Raw genomic sequence first — 17,454 nt, 5'->3', positions numbered from 1 at the left:
TAGTAATTTTCAGTGCCCTACTTGCGATGTCGCTTCAAAGTTCTCCAATAAAAACGACAGAACTTTTGGAATAATCTAATGAACTGGACATTTCCTTCTACTATCATCAACGTTCTAAATATTCTTCTCAACCTCCCGCCAAAAATGTAGAAAAATCAAATTTGTTTTCAAAAACTTACGCACCCGCCAAGTAATACTCGACAAGTAACTACCTAATAGTATACAACTATCGGATAAAAATTAATCGTACCTATATTTAAGTTGCAATATTAATATATGTACCGGAGTAGTTATAGCGCATTGTATTTTCTAAATTAAAAAATTAAAAATGTACGCCAGTAGCAGATCTTTTAAGAAGCAAATATCTACTGACCTATGTACTTGATTTTCCTCTAAAATTTCGGTGTTCTCTTTTATGTAAAAGCATAATATAGGATAAAGATAGTAGTTTCATAAGTAGACAAATCCATGATAAACTTGTCCCTGGAGGGATTCTATTTTGCATATAAATATTTTTTCCAGGAGATTTGCATACACCTCTCAGTCCCGCGTCTAAAATTCCCTGCACCTTCGAGAAACCTCATCCTTTCTCGTAACCAAGGATCCCCTCGACATTCAACGACGGGTCCTGATTTTTGCAATCGAGCCCAAGGACGAGCCCACGAGAGGGCAACACCTCCAGCGATGTAACGTAAGACGCCATTTACATCCGGTCTGCGTCTTGGACATTCGTTCTCGAGGACTCGGAAGATAAAGCAGCGGGTGTGGGTGCCGGTCCCCTTTCGCGATCACGCCCATCCCCCGGGGGTCCCGGTCCTTTTCCCCTATGGATTCCCCTAGGTTCTCCCCTAGGTCCCTGTGGACACCCGCGGGATTATCGCGGTCGAGATTTACTACCTCGCCACGGTCACGGGATAAGGCTTGGCCGTAGGTCCAGGTAATGGCCACGCAATCCCATTACTCCGCGTGTCCACTGCGACCGGAAAGACGACTGGTATCTACTAGTGGAAACGTCTTACACGACGAACAATCTATGCCACTGGATACCCGGGATATATCGCTGCTGGATGTGGCCGTGACCAGTGTTCGGGGACCACTGGATTCAATGCGCGGATCCTTGCCGGGGAAGCTGCATCTGCATCTGCATCTTGCATCTTGCATCTTGCATCCTGCGTTGGGTCCAGGTCACGTTGGGTCCAGGTTCCGTTGGCCTTGCAATTTTTTCTCCAACGAAACAGTGGATTCTAATACTAGTTTTTCGTCACTGGTCGAAATATTTTAACACCTTATACCATTAAAATGTTGGATGCTGAAATGATTCGTGACAGTGAATATTGATAACAGTTTGATGTAATATTGGCCCAGTTACCTATTGGGACAATATTATCAACACTGTTAAAAAAAATATAATTTTATAACATTTTTGCTGGAAGTTTTATTCAGACATGGTATACTGATTTTATAACATATTTTCAAATAAAATGTATAACACATATTATAAATTTAGTACATATCTGTGATAAATTTATAATATACGTTATAAATTTGTGTTAATGGGTACTTGATATTAAACGTTTTTTCTGCAAACAAACAAATTTGACACATGCTCCGGGCACGTTTGAGGACGATTTTAGTGACAGCCCTACCGTAAACGCCGAAAAAAATCTTTTTGCAATTATCGGGGTATCGAACCCGGAACTCATGGAAAAGTAGCAGGTACGTTGTCCATGATGCTACCGGAGTTTTCTATTGATTGTAAGAATTTTTTNAAATATTATTTAAATATTTCTCGGACTCAAAAATGTCGCTACAATGCTTCTCGGGCCAGTATCACCGTTACATGTCATTTTTCGATTAAAACTTGTTTAAAAATAAACGTATGTAAACGATCATAAAATTAAAACCTCATCTTAAAAATTTGCAAATAATGCGTACTAAATGATTTTCGAATATCGAATTTATAATTTTTCTCCGCAATTTAACAAAACTACAACACGACGTTATAAAATTGTAAATTTACTTGGAATATTATGATAAATGTATACTAATTCCCTATTAAGACATCAAATTCATAATTTTACTGCAACCTTATGTACTAAAAGTGTATGAATTTTATGAATTTTTTAACAGTGAACTACTGCCCGATGATGAGCTGCACTATGTTTCGCGCCCCAATAAATATTAAATTCAATATATTGAGATAGTATATGACAAATTCAGTTAGCCTCACGATACTTTGTTATACGTCTGTAATATCGAGTTTATGTAGCATTTGCATGCCACGGTGGAATATTGTGTTAATGAATCGAAATGTCAGGTTTAATATTGGAGCAATGCTCAAAATATTTAGCCGTTATTTGAACTACAGTTAATCAATATTGTTCCAATCGATATTGGTACATGAAATGTACTGGCTGTCGCGAATGGGTGCGGTTGATCTTTGTTATCTCAAACGGAGTTCCGAATCCTTCCAGTCCGCCGCAATTCATCTTTGATCTTCACCCTTTTTTGCTAGATAAATACAGAATAATTATGCCTGCAAGATAGGTTGGATTTGCATCCATGCGTTCTTGGATGGTTCCATAATTCATCAAGCTACGTCTTTCGCAACGCGCACTGCAGAAAATGTCCTTAGACCATAGTCATACATGTATGCGTATTGTGTCATGTAAATGTAGCTTGGCAACGACAATGTCTCAAAGGAAGATCCGTCGCGCTTTGACGTTGCATCAACGACTCGAAATGGAGAGAATTCTTGGAGTCACGGCCGCTCGACATTAAGGTTTACGTATGCGGAATACATAACGCGAATCGGAATCATTGCCGGGAGGACATTGAGAATTCTTCGGCTTTTAAAGCGAACGACAATTCGGAGCTTTGAAAGCCCCCAGGAGGGAAGGAAACGCCAGGATCTAGAGTTTCCGAAGTAGAGGGGTCGTCCCGAAACTGAGAAAATGCCTGGCACGTTCCTGCCTCGATCGCTCTTAATCGCCCCTTGACTGGATTACTTTCCATATTTATTGTGACCGAATGTATCGCAAGACCGAAATGTTTCATATCGCTTCATGGAATCAGCTTTAATCCACCGAGAAAATTGCCAATCTCGGCGCGGCCGTGACGAGTAGGATCTCACCAGACTTACCGGGGACCCATTGAACGATTCGAATTTGACGGCTCTCGATAGTGATCGATTATTTATCCGACAAATGTTGAAACCCTTTGATGAAATATAGGGCGAGGAGAAAGTTCCAATATGAGCCGTTAACCCTTTCATTACGGCAGTCCGCTCCGCCAGACAACCGCCACTGAACGCGACACCGCGCCGAAAGGGTACACATTGCCCTTCGGCAATCTTCGGTGTTCGGACTTACGTCCTCTACCTGAACAACGCCTCCTTGACTGCCTTTTGTATGTACACTTTTCCAAGTGTTACAAAACAACTGTTTTGTCGTATTATTCGATTATTAAATTTCCAAATAAAAGTCTAACCTTGAACTTTTAAGAAATTAAAAGTTATCCCAATAGCTGGTCTTCTCATCTCGTCTCTGCAGATATGGCAGAATTTGTCACCGACTAAAGTTGGAGTTAGTACACAAAGGTCATCGCATGTGTGCCGATTATAGTCGGCGCTCGTACACCCAGGACGTCGCGCGGATGCCGAATATAGTCGGCGCTCGTAACGAAAGGGTTAAGCGTTTTAAGGTCGATTTTTGGGAGGGAACTTTTCCCCACCCTGTATATAATTAATGGAGATGTACTGCTTCCAAATATGTTTATACATGTACACACAGGGCCAGGAAGAAGTTCCCGGAGGAAGTTTGATCTTGAAAAGTTTGATGATTTGGACGGGAACTTTTTCTTATGCTGACAATAAGTCCGAGCTAAGAAAGACTAGGGGATTTGCGAGGTCCATCAATGCAATAGCACTCTAAGGACCCTAACTGTGAGATAATAAATTACGTCGAAAATTAGGTTCGAATATAATCGATTCCTTTCCGACAAATCATGGAACTATTGGGTAGAATATTAACGTTTGGTCTCATTATGTTGGAAAGAATGATCGTGCGAGGTCAATTATTAGGTGGGGGTCAAAGTTAATTTCAATGGCCACGTCCTAAAGTAACGTGTCAAAAAACGGAAGTTCGGGTAACTCCGCTGTTTCCTGGCACAAAATTCAGAAAAACAATATACCCAGGATAATCTACGTGGTTAACTGCTGATAAATGTGGAAACCACCACAACTTGACTGCAGTTAGTCATGGTAAAGTCCACATAGTCCGTCAACACCGTTCCAATTACTGTGTTCTCACTGGTTGAAACAAAGATACAAGACAACGAGGAGGGTAATTTCTCCTCCTAGACGACTCGCACGGAGAACGATCGTTGTCGCAGTTCGGACAAAAAGCGCGTTACAGTGTAACGAGTTGTTCTGGCGGTCATTCGTTTCGCCAGCATCTTGACACCTCCGCGGCTCGCAGGTTCCCCCGCGGGTTCTCGGTATTCCTGGTGAAATAATTGCGGTGATTCTTGGGGCTTAGCTCTCCGGCGGTGCCGGCTCTTCGGCAGACTCGTTAAAAAGGGGCGAGAGAGCTGGCCGCCCTGACCAACGGCTTGGACCGGCAAAAGGCCAGTGACTCTTGGATCCGCAATCTCCCGGCGCGGATCTGTCTGGCCTGTGGGATCCAAGGGCGTACCGTGACCCAACTTATGGGAGAGATTAGCTTTCTTCGTTTTGCCTACACTTTCTACACTTTTACGAAAAGTGTACAGTTTGGGGCGTTCGTTTTGACGAAAGTGACGCAGACACTCGCTGTTCGTTTTGCGAGGGCATCTATCCCGAGGGTACACTTTCTCTACACTTTCTACCCTCGATCTCGAGCTAGTGCAAGATGTTATAAAAGTGGAGGCCGGGAATTCGGCGGCAAACTTCAAAATTGGAAAGACCAACAAACAGGAAAATACAAATTTGTCCTAAGATCTCAAGATAATATAAATAGAAATAACGATTAATACTTTTTCTTCGTGTGTAGACAGATTTAGCGTTTTAATTTTGTACTTAATCTTTGAAAAATAGTACAATCATGATTTATTACAAATTATGTATTGATTTGCAATTTATTTATTTACAATTATTATGTATTACTGCATAATATATTATCACTGTCATCATCAGTTGCTAGAAGATGTAGTGGAGGACGTATTACATCTTTATTTTCATCATCATCCGATTCGAATAGCTCCAAAATCGTATATTGTTCCGCTATATCGGCCATCTTGTACTTTCATGAGCTTTCTGGCGTTCGGCACGTCGACGAAAGTGTATTTACCCTTCTGCACCTTTCAAGAAAAATGTAGTACACTCGTTACCCTCGAGTGTAGAAAGTGCAGACAACGCGAACAAACCTACTATGTGCGAGAGTCACGCCGTGATCTCGTTCTCCGAGGTCCGAGTCACGAGTCTTGACCGATCGTTAACCCTTTGGTTTCGGAGCGCCACTATAGTGGCTTCCGCGTGACCGACATCTTTTTACGAAACGCCATTATCCTTTTAGCTACGGCTGGACTTTCCGCAACACTGTATCTCTGCATGGCAAGCTTCGACGCGGACTGCGCGTAAACTATGCATGATATGAATCCAAAACAAGATATCCACGAAAGACACATATTAAAAATATTCATAGAATTCATACTTTTGGTACATAAGATTGTGGTGAAATTATAAATTTCATGTCTTAAAAGTGAATTATTATACATTTACGATGAACTTCAAATTAAATTTGTAATTTTGTAACATCATATTGGAAGTCTGTGAAATTTTGTTGAAAAATGAGTACACTTATATCTTAAATTTATAACATATGTTATAAATGTTGTTTGGAAATGTTATAAAATTAGTATACCATGTTTGAATAAAACTTTGGACAAAAAGTTTATAAAATTTCATTATTTTGTTTAACAGTGTAGTTAAAAGGCTAAAGTTCATGGGATTTCTACTGGGTTCATTTTTCACCTACTTTCTCTTTTATTTTCTTTACTTTTGATTGCCCTTTCGTGATCCGTCAGGGCTGGAAGGTCTAAGGGTGTACCATAATCCAACTTATGCGAGAAACTTTATCCGTGTACGAGAGTCACGCCGTGATCTCGTTTCTCGAGGGCCCAGTCACGAATCTTGACCGATCGTTAAAGTCCATAGGTTCCGCTGAATCCCTTTCTTACTCTGTTCCTTTATTTCATTTTTTACGTTCGACTACTCTTTTGGGAACCGTCTGGGCTGGGAAGTCCAAGGGCGTATCGTGACCCAACTTATGGCCAAGGCCACATGCAAGAGTCACGGCATGATCTTTTTTTGGATCCAAATCGTAAATCTTGACCGATCGTTACAGTTCTCCTGCACTTCGTTTTATTCTTTTCTATTTTTAAATATATTTGTACACCTACCTGGGCAGGGAGGCTTTAGGATGTACATACCATGTCCTAACTTGTGATTCAAATCATGGGCATTAACCACTGATTTACTGATTGAGACAGCAAGTACGTGTTATTTGAAAATTTCAAATTTTGACCAATTGTGGAACCTCGTGCATTCAGTTTTATTGCGATGATTTGAATTTTCCTTTTCTTTTTTAAGTGCACTTTCGGCATCCAATGTTCCATATTTCAGGGCAACATCTGTTATCCTAAATTGGAGGGTCATTCTCTCATTCATTTGAACATAATGTATCATACGCTGATACATAAAAAACGCATAAAATGTATTGTTATTCATTTCTAATATTATTAATATGATCATCAAACATTCCCTTAGTGATTATCCGAGAGTGAAATTCACATTTACTTGAATATCAACCAAAAATGGTGAATAAGTGGTCGATGAGAGTCACTGGCCCTCGCTAACCGTGGTGACCAGGACTGGCCTTATCTGGTCGTTTGACAGTGACGGCTGTCACAAAGCTGATTGACATCCCTTCTGCACAGACATTGGATGTCGTTAAGACAACGCTCAGGAAGGGATCCTAACTAATCAACGTGGAACCGTTTCCTCCAACCCTCTCTAAGCTAAAGGCAAAGAGTTGACTTAAAAAGACACGGTACGTGAAAATTAACGTTTCCTTCAAATTTACATCAATTGAAAAGTGTTTGTAGTTTATGCTGATTTAATTTTTATATCTTATAAAAGAGTGAAAAAATGCGAAGAACTTTTTTTTGGACGAACCGGACGAGGAGAACGAGAAAGGAGAAAAGGTCTTTTAGCTGTCTTGGCCATTTTCGAGGTTACTTTCTGGTCTCGAGACATTTCATGTCTCCTATATTTTGATGGGACCTACTATTCTTAAATGACTTGTTCACTGGAGCATTCGCCGATGAGAGTCGGACAAGAATCTGGGGCAATTTTAGGACTCATCGCTAAATTGCGGACACATTTTCCCAAAGCTTATTTTTTCGTCTAAAAAGGCTTAACATTATTTTTCGCCCTGTATTTTCTAACGCTTTACGCATCCTGATAATAATAAAAGGGCGTGGACAAGTAAAAGAAATGTTACCAATTTTTCAACGAATTTATGGAGACAAAATGGACAACGATAATTTGAATAAAAATTATCAAGCGAGAGATCTGAAAGCTTTGGCTCTTAAGGATGGATGTGTGATAAAAATGCGGAAGGACTTTATCGATATATCAATACTTAGTCGAAGGGGAAAAGTTGGGGTCCCTTAAGTGGTTTAGTTATTTCCATGGTTACGTTCGTTTCTTCCGAACATTGACTTTCCGATCGGCATCGCCATTCCCGAAGGATCTCGCCTATCAAGGAAGTGCGGTAATGGTATGTAGTCATGGATGTTCGGCACTTTTAAAGGACATTCATTGGTAAAGAACATTGAATTTCATAAAACGTGTAAAAGTGTGTTCACTTGCTTGAAACATCTCTAAAAAGTACCCATACAGGATAGACACCGGATAAACATTAACGAAACAACAGTTCATAAAAATTGAACGTAAGAAAAATAAAGAAGACAAATTTGATCAATTTTCTGGTTATTCGGAGTATTTCCGTTTAATCCCTCTCCTCGAATTCTTAACATTTCTAAGCATAAAAATACAAATATCAGGTGAAATGACAGACTTTGGAAATCGTAACTTTACATCGCTGAGATAAATGAATTACCTATTGACTTGATGTTGATTTTTTTTTCAATTTCGTACAATTTGTTCCTAAAATACTTTTCTGCATCCTCTTTTCGTAATAATAATTTTCCGAGAAGGCGCGTCAAAGAATGCTCATTGTTGCCCAAATTAAAGTGACTCAAAGGAAGAACAGGACGGAAAGGGTCCCCGATTAGTCCGGCGATCATTTCAATTATCATTCTTTCGGGCAATCTGGAGCCTCGACCTTCCGACGAGACCTTCAGGAGCGAAGGTCTCGATCCTTTACAGGAACCTACGCCAATGGGCGCCAAATGTGGACGAGGGGGCAGTTTTAATGGTGGCTGAGCAAGGCCCTGGGCCTTCGAGTTGGGCCCAACAAAACTGAGTTTGGTTCGCGCATCTGCATATAAATCACTGACCGGACAGCCTTAAGAAGCCGCAGGCCCTTGCCAAGCCCGCCAATAACCGCGAAACATCGGCCTAAGTTTTTCTGGCCAAGGCTTAAAAAACGCCACGAGGAACCTCGCGATATGGTTCGTGTTTTCTATCGGCCCGATTATGGCAGCCTTGGTGAAGTATGTACGGTATATATGGTGGTAAAGTATCTGCCCTGTAAACATTGCGATGCTTCCAACATTTTCGAATATGAATGCATGCTAGAACCAGAAACAACGTCACTCGGAATGAATACCAGAAAAATGTATTCCACATTTTGGAGAATATCATTTCTACGTAAGAATTCGTACGAATGTATTCCGAATTTTAAACGAATGGTAATGGAAAAGAAATGAGGACAAATGTTCATAAATATTGGGACAACGCGTTTTCCTCAAAATACATATAATTGTGTATGCGTAAATATTGTTGCAGAATTTTGTCATCGATATAGAATGATCGAAGTGAAACTTCTTACAACACGGTAATACGTGTAATTTTGCACATTGTGAACGGGACCCTTTTCAGAAAACGGAATGCTTTCTTTTTGACAATTAATTCTTATTTACGTTTATTCTTGTGTGCTAGTATTGTGATAATTTGCGTAAACGTTTTCTCTCGTGCTACAATGTTATTTTCTAGTAATACTTAAAGTGCAATCCAAATAGAGCAAATACAAAACAAAAAGAATAGTCATGCTTAAAAGAAGCGGTATCAATCGCGTATAATCATCGTGACAAAATAATCAAGATTAATGAATAATTTCTACTTTTGGCGGTAAATATAAAATAAAAACGAATGGAAGTGCTTGGCCACACGAAACTTAATCTAACAACAAACTCTACTAAAAAAAATACTTTACTCCAAAGCCGCAATTCAGCTTCTGCATTCCAGCGGTAACATCGCAAACCCATAGTTGAAGCCTACAATGCATTACCGATCATACCCCCAATCGACAGCATCTAAGCCCGGGGTGAAACCATGGGGAAATGACGGTGCGATCACCATCGAAGTGATCCTGCGATGCGTTTACCCCACGGTAAGTGGAGGTCCGAGTATCGCCACCAACTCGTCATTACATCGCATGATAATCATTTATACCGAGTGATTCTTCCCCTCAGGATGCCGTTTTTCCCTGGCACCCGAGGCAGAACCACCGAAGCGAGCTCGGAAGTTCCATTTCCGGGAGATTCCCTGGTCCAGGATTCCCATGGGGGCCGGGCGCCCAATGGGAAGCCGTTGCCAGGGTCTGCGGTTTTTCGGCGGAAATTCTCCAGCCAACTCCATTTCCGGATTCGCTGGGATCCCCCATTCCAAATTCTGGTCCCAAGGTTCCCCTCGGTCTTTGCGGAAAAACGAAAGATTTTACCTTAGCCTCCAGCGTCTCCAGTTGCGCCATCCTCGGCTCTAAAAGTTGCTGTTGCTGTTGCTGCTGCTGATGATGCTGGGCCCCGGCTCCCGAGTGTAGAGCAGTCTGGAATAAGAAGTGTCGCTGTAAACTTTGCGTCCTTCTGGAAAGAGGTCCCCGGGATAACGTGGATCCCGAGGTAATGGTATCACTGACAATTACCATCGACGTCGCGTCTAGTCAACGGTCCACGCGTTTCGTGGTTTCCCTTATCATGGGGAATGGGATACGACCAACGAGATCTCCCAGATTATTTGAGAGGACCCATGGGACCGACGCTTCCGCAAACGAAAGATCACTTTGAGATATGACGACTCTCGTCGGAAGTGATGGGTGTCTTTACTGCACGGAAGGGAGCGCACTCGAAGGTGTCAAGGTTGGATTGGAACCTGACACGACTCGGGCGTTTGACTTTGGAAATCGATGACTTTTTAGGACCGAATATACGTGGCTTAGGACAATTTTGTAAGGAGAATCGCGTGTATTCCGTTTCAAGAGCGAGATAAACTCCTGTAGGATTTACAGAAGAACCTTTTGCGTTTCCGTTCACTGCTCACTCCCATGACGTCTTACGATTTTCCGCCCGCCATATCTCTTCATGTCGCAAAACAACCTGACATTACCTTGGATTACATACCGCGAATGCTTTTCCACGTTTGTTGTCTTAAGGTTATGGCATGACGTCTTACGATTTTCCGCCCGCCATATCTCTTCATGTCGCAAAACAACCTGACATTACCTTGGATTACATACCGCGAATGCTTTTCCACGTTTGTTGTCTTAAGGTTATGGCATAGGAAATGAGACCCTCGAGATGGACTCACGAATGCACATAGAAATCAGCAGTATAGTACCGCATATGGATAAATTATTTAATTACTTTATGCAGTCGTTATTTCATTTCCCTCACCCTCGTGTAAAAATTCTGGGAATATAATTCAATGAGTACAAATCTATGCGCAAACAAAACTTGGTCCTCAGTAATACTGCCATTCAAAGAAAGTTCAGATGATTCTACACTATTTTGCAAATTCAACGTTCAACCAATTGCAAATTACAAATACAATTTTCTATGAAAAATGAAACAATACGTCTTAACTTAACATTCTTCTTCACTTTATGAATATTCAGCATTGAAAGTGATATTTATGATTAGAATCAATTAATTACAAATGGTTATCTTCCCTTTTATGCAAAGAGAGCCACGTAAAGTCATGACTATGTAATTAAAAAGAAAGTGATAATTAGCAACAGTTATCGATAATTCCTCGCAATAAACTTTATATTTACGAAGTTAAACCTTTGCGGTCAAAAGTGTTACCGCTGGTTGTCCAGACACTAATAACCATCTTACGAGCGATGTTACGTGCGCAAAGGATTAATTACCGGGGTTATTAATTAAAAGACACTGTAATTTCACGTGTTTATTGTTTCGCTAGTCTATTTAGGCTCGCTTCTTGGTCACTTCGTGGACCCTCCGCGTCTTCGTCTCTCTTTTTCTCCTCGCCTGGTCCGGGACGGAACGAGATCCACACATGGATCCGGGACTCCTTGGGAGGCTGCGAGCAAATAAGAGAGCACGAGGCGAACGGTGCATCTCTTCGAGATAATGCAAGGTTATTTTGAGTGGCGAGCCGAGCACGGGTTTGAATATTTTGACGACGTGGTCACGTTTCACGGCGTGGAGAACAACCGCAGGACAGACCGATCATGCCACGATGGAAGAGGAGAAGGAAGTGGAGGTCTTTTACCTCGTCCTAGAACTTAGGCACGAATCTCATCAAAGATCTTCCGTCACGTTAGGGAAAGAAGAATTCAGAAACTTTGACACCTGAACCTCCTGAATCTGGAACGAACCACTTCTTGACTGTGAAAAGTGTACGAAGTTCGATGCAGAAATGTTTCTTCTTATTTTTGTCAGTTAATTCAAAGAGAAAAAAATGGCACAGGCTTTGCCGCTTGCAACATGAAGTAAGGAATATCGCAATTTGCACGATCCATTAATTATTATTTAAGGAGCAAATATTCCCGGTGATCAAATGCCAAATTGTGAAAGCTTTTAGCCTTCCTTGCTCTTCCTTACACCAATTTCGAGTACCACATAATCTGACAGTTAATTTTATTCGATCAAGTGAGCTTTAACTCTTTAAGCTCCGATTTATAAGGGTCTTATCAGAATAGTCCTCCGATAACTTGAATAATCAATCGATCCTGCACTTTCGCAGAAAAAGGAGAAAAAAATGTAAAACTCCGTTAATTCTTGGTCCTGGTCCTGGAAGTCAACTAACAACCTTTCGTAGTAATCCAAATTCTCTAATTCGAGACTTTCCAGACACTCGCAAATCCATTATCGATTCAGAATGTCGTGTCCTATCGATTCTAATCGTCATCAGACTGTTCCTCATGAAGAATTCACCCACTCGACTTCGGCAAGTCCTTTATCGGGTTTTTGTAGGCTTTTTAAGCCATCCTGTCGTGGTGGTCGTTCACGATTGCGTGTATGTCGGCGCGAAAAGGATATTCGCACGTGTCCGCAAGGATATACAGGATCGGCCGAAGTTCGCCTGATGGCGAAATCGTGTATTCCAGTGGAACTGGTGGCCGTCGTTCGAGGTCTATTCCCTGCCAATGCTATGGTTTGTTCCTCGAGGTTGCCCCCAACAAAGGTCAAGGCGAATGTCGGATTGTTCTGGTTTTGCGTGTCACCAGGAGTACTATCTCCCAATGGCGTAAACCCAGTTCCTTGTTGGTACTGTCGCCGGAGAAATCGCCGAATCAAGGGGAGGGAATTGTTCATTTCAATGTTAAATGCAGATTTATTTTCATAACTTTTCCCCCCAATGGCATATTTTAAATTGTTCGTTGGCACTGTCGCCAGAGAAATCACCGAATCAAGGGGAGGTAATTGTTCATTTTAATATTGAATGAAGATTTATTTTCATGTTTCCTCCAATGGCGAATTTTCAATTCTTGGTTGGCATTGTCGCCGGATGAATCGCCGAATCAAGGGGAGGGAATTGTTCATTTTAATGTTGAATGAAGATTTATTTTCATCATTTTTCTCACAATGGCGTATTTTCAAGTGTTGATTGGCATTGTTGCTGAAGAGATCGGGGAATCAAAGGAGGGAATTGTTCATTTTACTATGGTACGTAGATTTATTTTAATAGTTTCCCGCCGAATTTGACAACAAATTGTTTCCAGCTAAATGATCCGTGCACATTGAGGCGCGGAATTATTGATTGTATTTATAGAAGCGTAAAATGAGATACAGAATTATTGGTAGAAGTGGCGAGAATCGTAGAGATGTACTGAATTCTTTTTTTTGTTTTTAAATACTAAAATGTGTGATTATTCGACTTGGTGAAAGCGAAATCAAATTTTGGTTCATTCAGCGAGATTTTAAATCAAGATTCAACATCAATTTGATTTACCGCATTTGGTTCATTTCCGAAAACGTTTTGGTTGAGTGAATATGTGTACGGTTAATTTTATGTGATTTTGTTAAATAGGAATTTCTCGGAGGAGTCCATTTTTAATTAAGCATATTAAATGGGAAGTAAAAAATGAATGAAAAATTAACAAGGAGATGTCACAGAAATATAAAGTAATTAAATTCCCTCTTAATTTATACTTCGAAGAAAATAAAAATTCTAGATGTTTAACGAGTGCCTCGTCGATACGAGCAACGGATACTTGTTGGATAAATCAATCTTTTTCTAGGACGCATGATCAGATCCGGGATTTTATTTAAAAAATGTAGCTAGGTACTTTGTTGAGTCAAATAATTACATTGTGTACCGAGGGCTTGCTGTATGGTGCTAGTTAACAACTAACAAGGTAAGGCACTCGTGAGGAAGTAACGAAATTATTACGTGACTCGACTTCCTTCTAAAGTTGTCTTTGAAACAAGAACTATACAAAGGAAACCACTGACTCGTACAAATTGGTAACTAAATTACAAATCAGAACTTAATTTCCTTCTGTGGTATAAAGTTCAAAAATCATCTCAAACAATCCGTCGTATTTTGCTGCTGTTAATTACTCCGTCCTTGTGTCCTTATTTTTAAGACTATCCGTGACATAAATCGAACAATTGACAATGGGTTAAGTAATTCGGAATAATAAATGAATCGCAATGAAATCATCCACAATACAGAGGACACGACACATACGTTTGTGCGCAACACAATGGAACGTCAGCTATTTCAACGTCGGTTACTTCACGACGTCGGATATTTCACACAGGGTGAATACAGCAATTACTCATTTCTCGCCTTCCCCCCGCTGTCACGCGAGCAAGCATTGCTTGTCAAAACAAGAGATGCAAAGTGTTGATTGCAACATTTAAATTACAGTCCCTCCGATACTACAAATCCTCTAAACTCATAATTACTAATGTAAAATTGGCACGAAGAAAAAGAAAAAATATATTATTAAAAAATTCCNTGCTAAAACGATGGTAATACGAGGTCTCGGAGTGAAAATTTAATTGACCTGGAAATCACAGATGGCGCAGGGTGTCCCTCTGCAGTCAATTGGGGCCCCAGAAAGCTTGAATCAGAGGATTTCTGGAGTTTTACTTCGATTTCTTTATAATTATTGTACGAAAACGACAGGTGGAATATACCATTTGGTACAATACCCAATATAATTCGACCCAACTGTCAATATAAAAACGAACGTCGGCAACGTAGGCATTTAGAAAAATCTTCTTTATCGACGTTGATCAAGTTTCTCGACGTGTTTCATTTCACCTTAACTGTAACAATTACAGGTAGCCCTCCTACAACACGGCATCCTATAACACGATTTCGCTCTAACGCGTTAGGATAAATTGCGGGAACCCTCGTATAGCACTGCACCCTATAACACTGTTTCGCTCTAACACGATAAGAAAATTTCGAAAACCTTTGTACAACCCTGTACTCCTACAGCATTGGATAACATGATTTTTGTTTAACATATTTAAAAACTAAATTACCTTAAAATAATGGTGGGAAGGAATAATAAACTATAGTGCCTTTACATGAAAATAATATTTCTTGTTTTTTTTTTTTCGTTTTGTGTTATACATACACTCTTCGATAAATAAATAATTAAATAATCTTCCAAATTATGGGACACGATTGTCGGTTCGTAAAGAATGTAAATATTTCATTTCTAATATTTCCCTTCGGATCTATTTTAAGTCAGTCCCCTTCGTGCTTAAGAAATTTTATGGAAATACATTTCCATTAATATTATTTTCAGCTCGGCGAATCTGGATCATAATTAAGGATGCTGCAAAGGGTTCCATGTCTCCTGGTTTTATTCGCAAGAGCAGATTTAGTTACGCCTCTGCGAGAGGAGCTCCCGGCTTCGCTATCTGCCTCGAGATCGTCGTTCGGGTACGGCAAATACCGAGTCCTTCCTTTTTCTCCCTTTTTCCAAAAGTCATCGAGGTCTCGGGCGAGTTCGATAAGGTACTCGTTTCCACGGCGTTAAATCACGAGGTACAGTCCGGGGCACCAGAGATCGGAATTTCTTTATTTGTGCCCGTCGATTGCGCGAGGATTTTCCCATTTTTCATAATAAGATCGATAAATTTACCTTGAGTTCAAGAATGTCGAAGACACTTTAAGGACTTTACGATTTAACGCATTATTAATTATTGGGTCTTCCAATTACGCATTTGACCGGCGCTTTACTTCTTTAGCGACGCGTTAGACTGTAAGGTAGCTGTTTTTTGAATAAATTAAACGTGAAAATTTAAAATCACGAGCTACCTTATAAATTTGGCTTCGATTTGTTCAGGATAACACATTATTTTAAATAGTTTCATGAACTTATGATAGCTGTTTTGAGTTGAGATTCGTTGCATTCTATTTTTTTTCGCGATAAAAATTGAATTTCAAGGTACTCTGCCTCGTTATCACAGACCCGGGACTCTACTTAATGTAAACAAAAATATCTAAAGAAATCACTTCCCTTATTTCTATTTATTTGGACAAATAGAATAGCATCACAGCGTATTATAACGCACACAATTTAATTACAGCCTTGTACCTAGCTCTATCAATTATTTCCATAATTGGTAAATAGTCTTTTTGGTCCCAAAAGTGCACATACCAGTTTCAGAAAATTTCGTGCACAACCCTCGAAAAATACCGGGAAACTGCAGTACCGGTAATTTCACTTGACAAAAAGTCGGTGTCGAGCTCCCTTAAAGCCGGGTCCCGTGAAACGCGCGAACTCGACACCGGTGTCCCGCGGCAAGAAAGATGCGGTGGAAGAGAGAGGCAGAGACGCAGATCCCGCGGGACCGAGAGAGAGGCAAAGAGTGGCGACTCAATTCTCGGGTACCGTTCTTGCCACTCGGCAACGTCATTCTGATTATCGGGCACCGTAAGAAAGGCGTTCCACGCGTTCGCCACATTCGTGACGATTAAGGTGATACGCGAAGGCATGCTGCTTCTCGAATTGAGTGGCGAATCTCTTCGGCCTCGAGTTTTTTCGGAAATTAAATTAAATACCCAAGAATCGGCAAAAGAAAGGCTTAGGGCCAATTGCCCCAAGTGTAACGAGCATTACATTTTGTTAACTATAATTAATTGATTTCGGATTAGTGAAATTTGCGTCATATTAACAAAAATTAGGCTAACCGAAGATTAAAGTCCACCGTTAGGTAACGATCCGAAATCGGGCGATTAATTATAATCATGCATTAAGTAATCCTTGATCAAAGATTGTAACTCGAATATTGTGGCAATCGACCCTTAATCGTAACGTGCACAAGCATTCGTAGAAAATCGATTTTGACATCCTGGGACGACTGCAATACTTTTTTTCTCGTTCTTTGTGCTTCAAGAATTTTGTTTCATTTCAGCGTAACTTAAGATCCGATACCGATCTTAAATTCATCTGTGATCATTTCCATCCTCGATTTTTATTTCATTTTCCAAGTTCGAGAGAAGATGAAAAGAAATCATTTGAATATCGATGTGCTGGATTTAAAGAAGATTGCGAGTGCGTTCATACATTTACATTTATCTTTAGTAAATCCGATTTGAAGATGGAACGAATTGGAGAAAAATGAAGGTCACTCCTTCATTCGATTTGTTTATGCAAAATGGGTACGTATCCTTGAGGAAACATATCAAAGTCAGATGCCAGTATAAGAGAATTGGTTTTGCAATTTACATAAAATGACAACTTCTCGGCATGGATTCGTCTTTTACATTGCAATCCCTGCGCATTTTTTTCATCGCAAATATAATCGGGTGGAAAGTCGTCGGGTTCGTTTTCTCGTTTAAAAATAATCGAACGGCGGATATTCCATGTGTTAATGTCCCTGGTCACCTGTTAGGATGATAACGGGATTAACGGTAGCTGGAGTGTCATGTAGGGTGGAGCCGACAGGACGCAAGGATCGCGTGGAGTTAAAGGGATTACTCCTGATGGTAGGCAGATTAAAGGCTGGTTCTTG

The 17,454-nt window shown here is 40.4% G+C and overlaps 1 protein-coding gene across 5 annotated transcripts in view; it reads right to left on the bottom strand.

Annotated features, from left to right (window-relative positions):
- Positions 1 to 17,454, bottom strand: part of LOC105703800 — a 108,347-nt gene that overhangs the window by 23,010 nt on the left and 67,883 nt on the right. For all 5 annotated transcript variants that reach the window (XM_012432481.1, XM_023432492.1, XM_012432479.1 and 2 more), the window contains one exon: positions 9,948 to 10,052. In XM_012432481.1, the coding sequence (XP_012287904.1) occupies positions 9,948 to 10,052 (105 nt within the window). The remainder of the gene's footprint in view (positions 1 to 9,947; positions 10,053 to 17,454) is intronic.

This window comes from Orussus abietinus, unplaced genomic scaffold (genome assembly GCF_000612105.2).
Source record: "Orussus abietinus isolate OABI.00-Male unplaced genomic scaffold, Oabi_2.0 scaffold181, whole genome shotgun sequence".
In the NCBI taxonomy this organism is placed as follows: domain Eukaryota; kingdom Metazoa; phylum Arthropoda; class Insecta; order Hymenoptera; family Orussidae; genus Orussus; species Orussus abietinus.
Note: the sequence above shows the minus strand (reverse complement) of the source record. Positions and strands in the feature narration are given on the sequence as shown.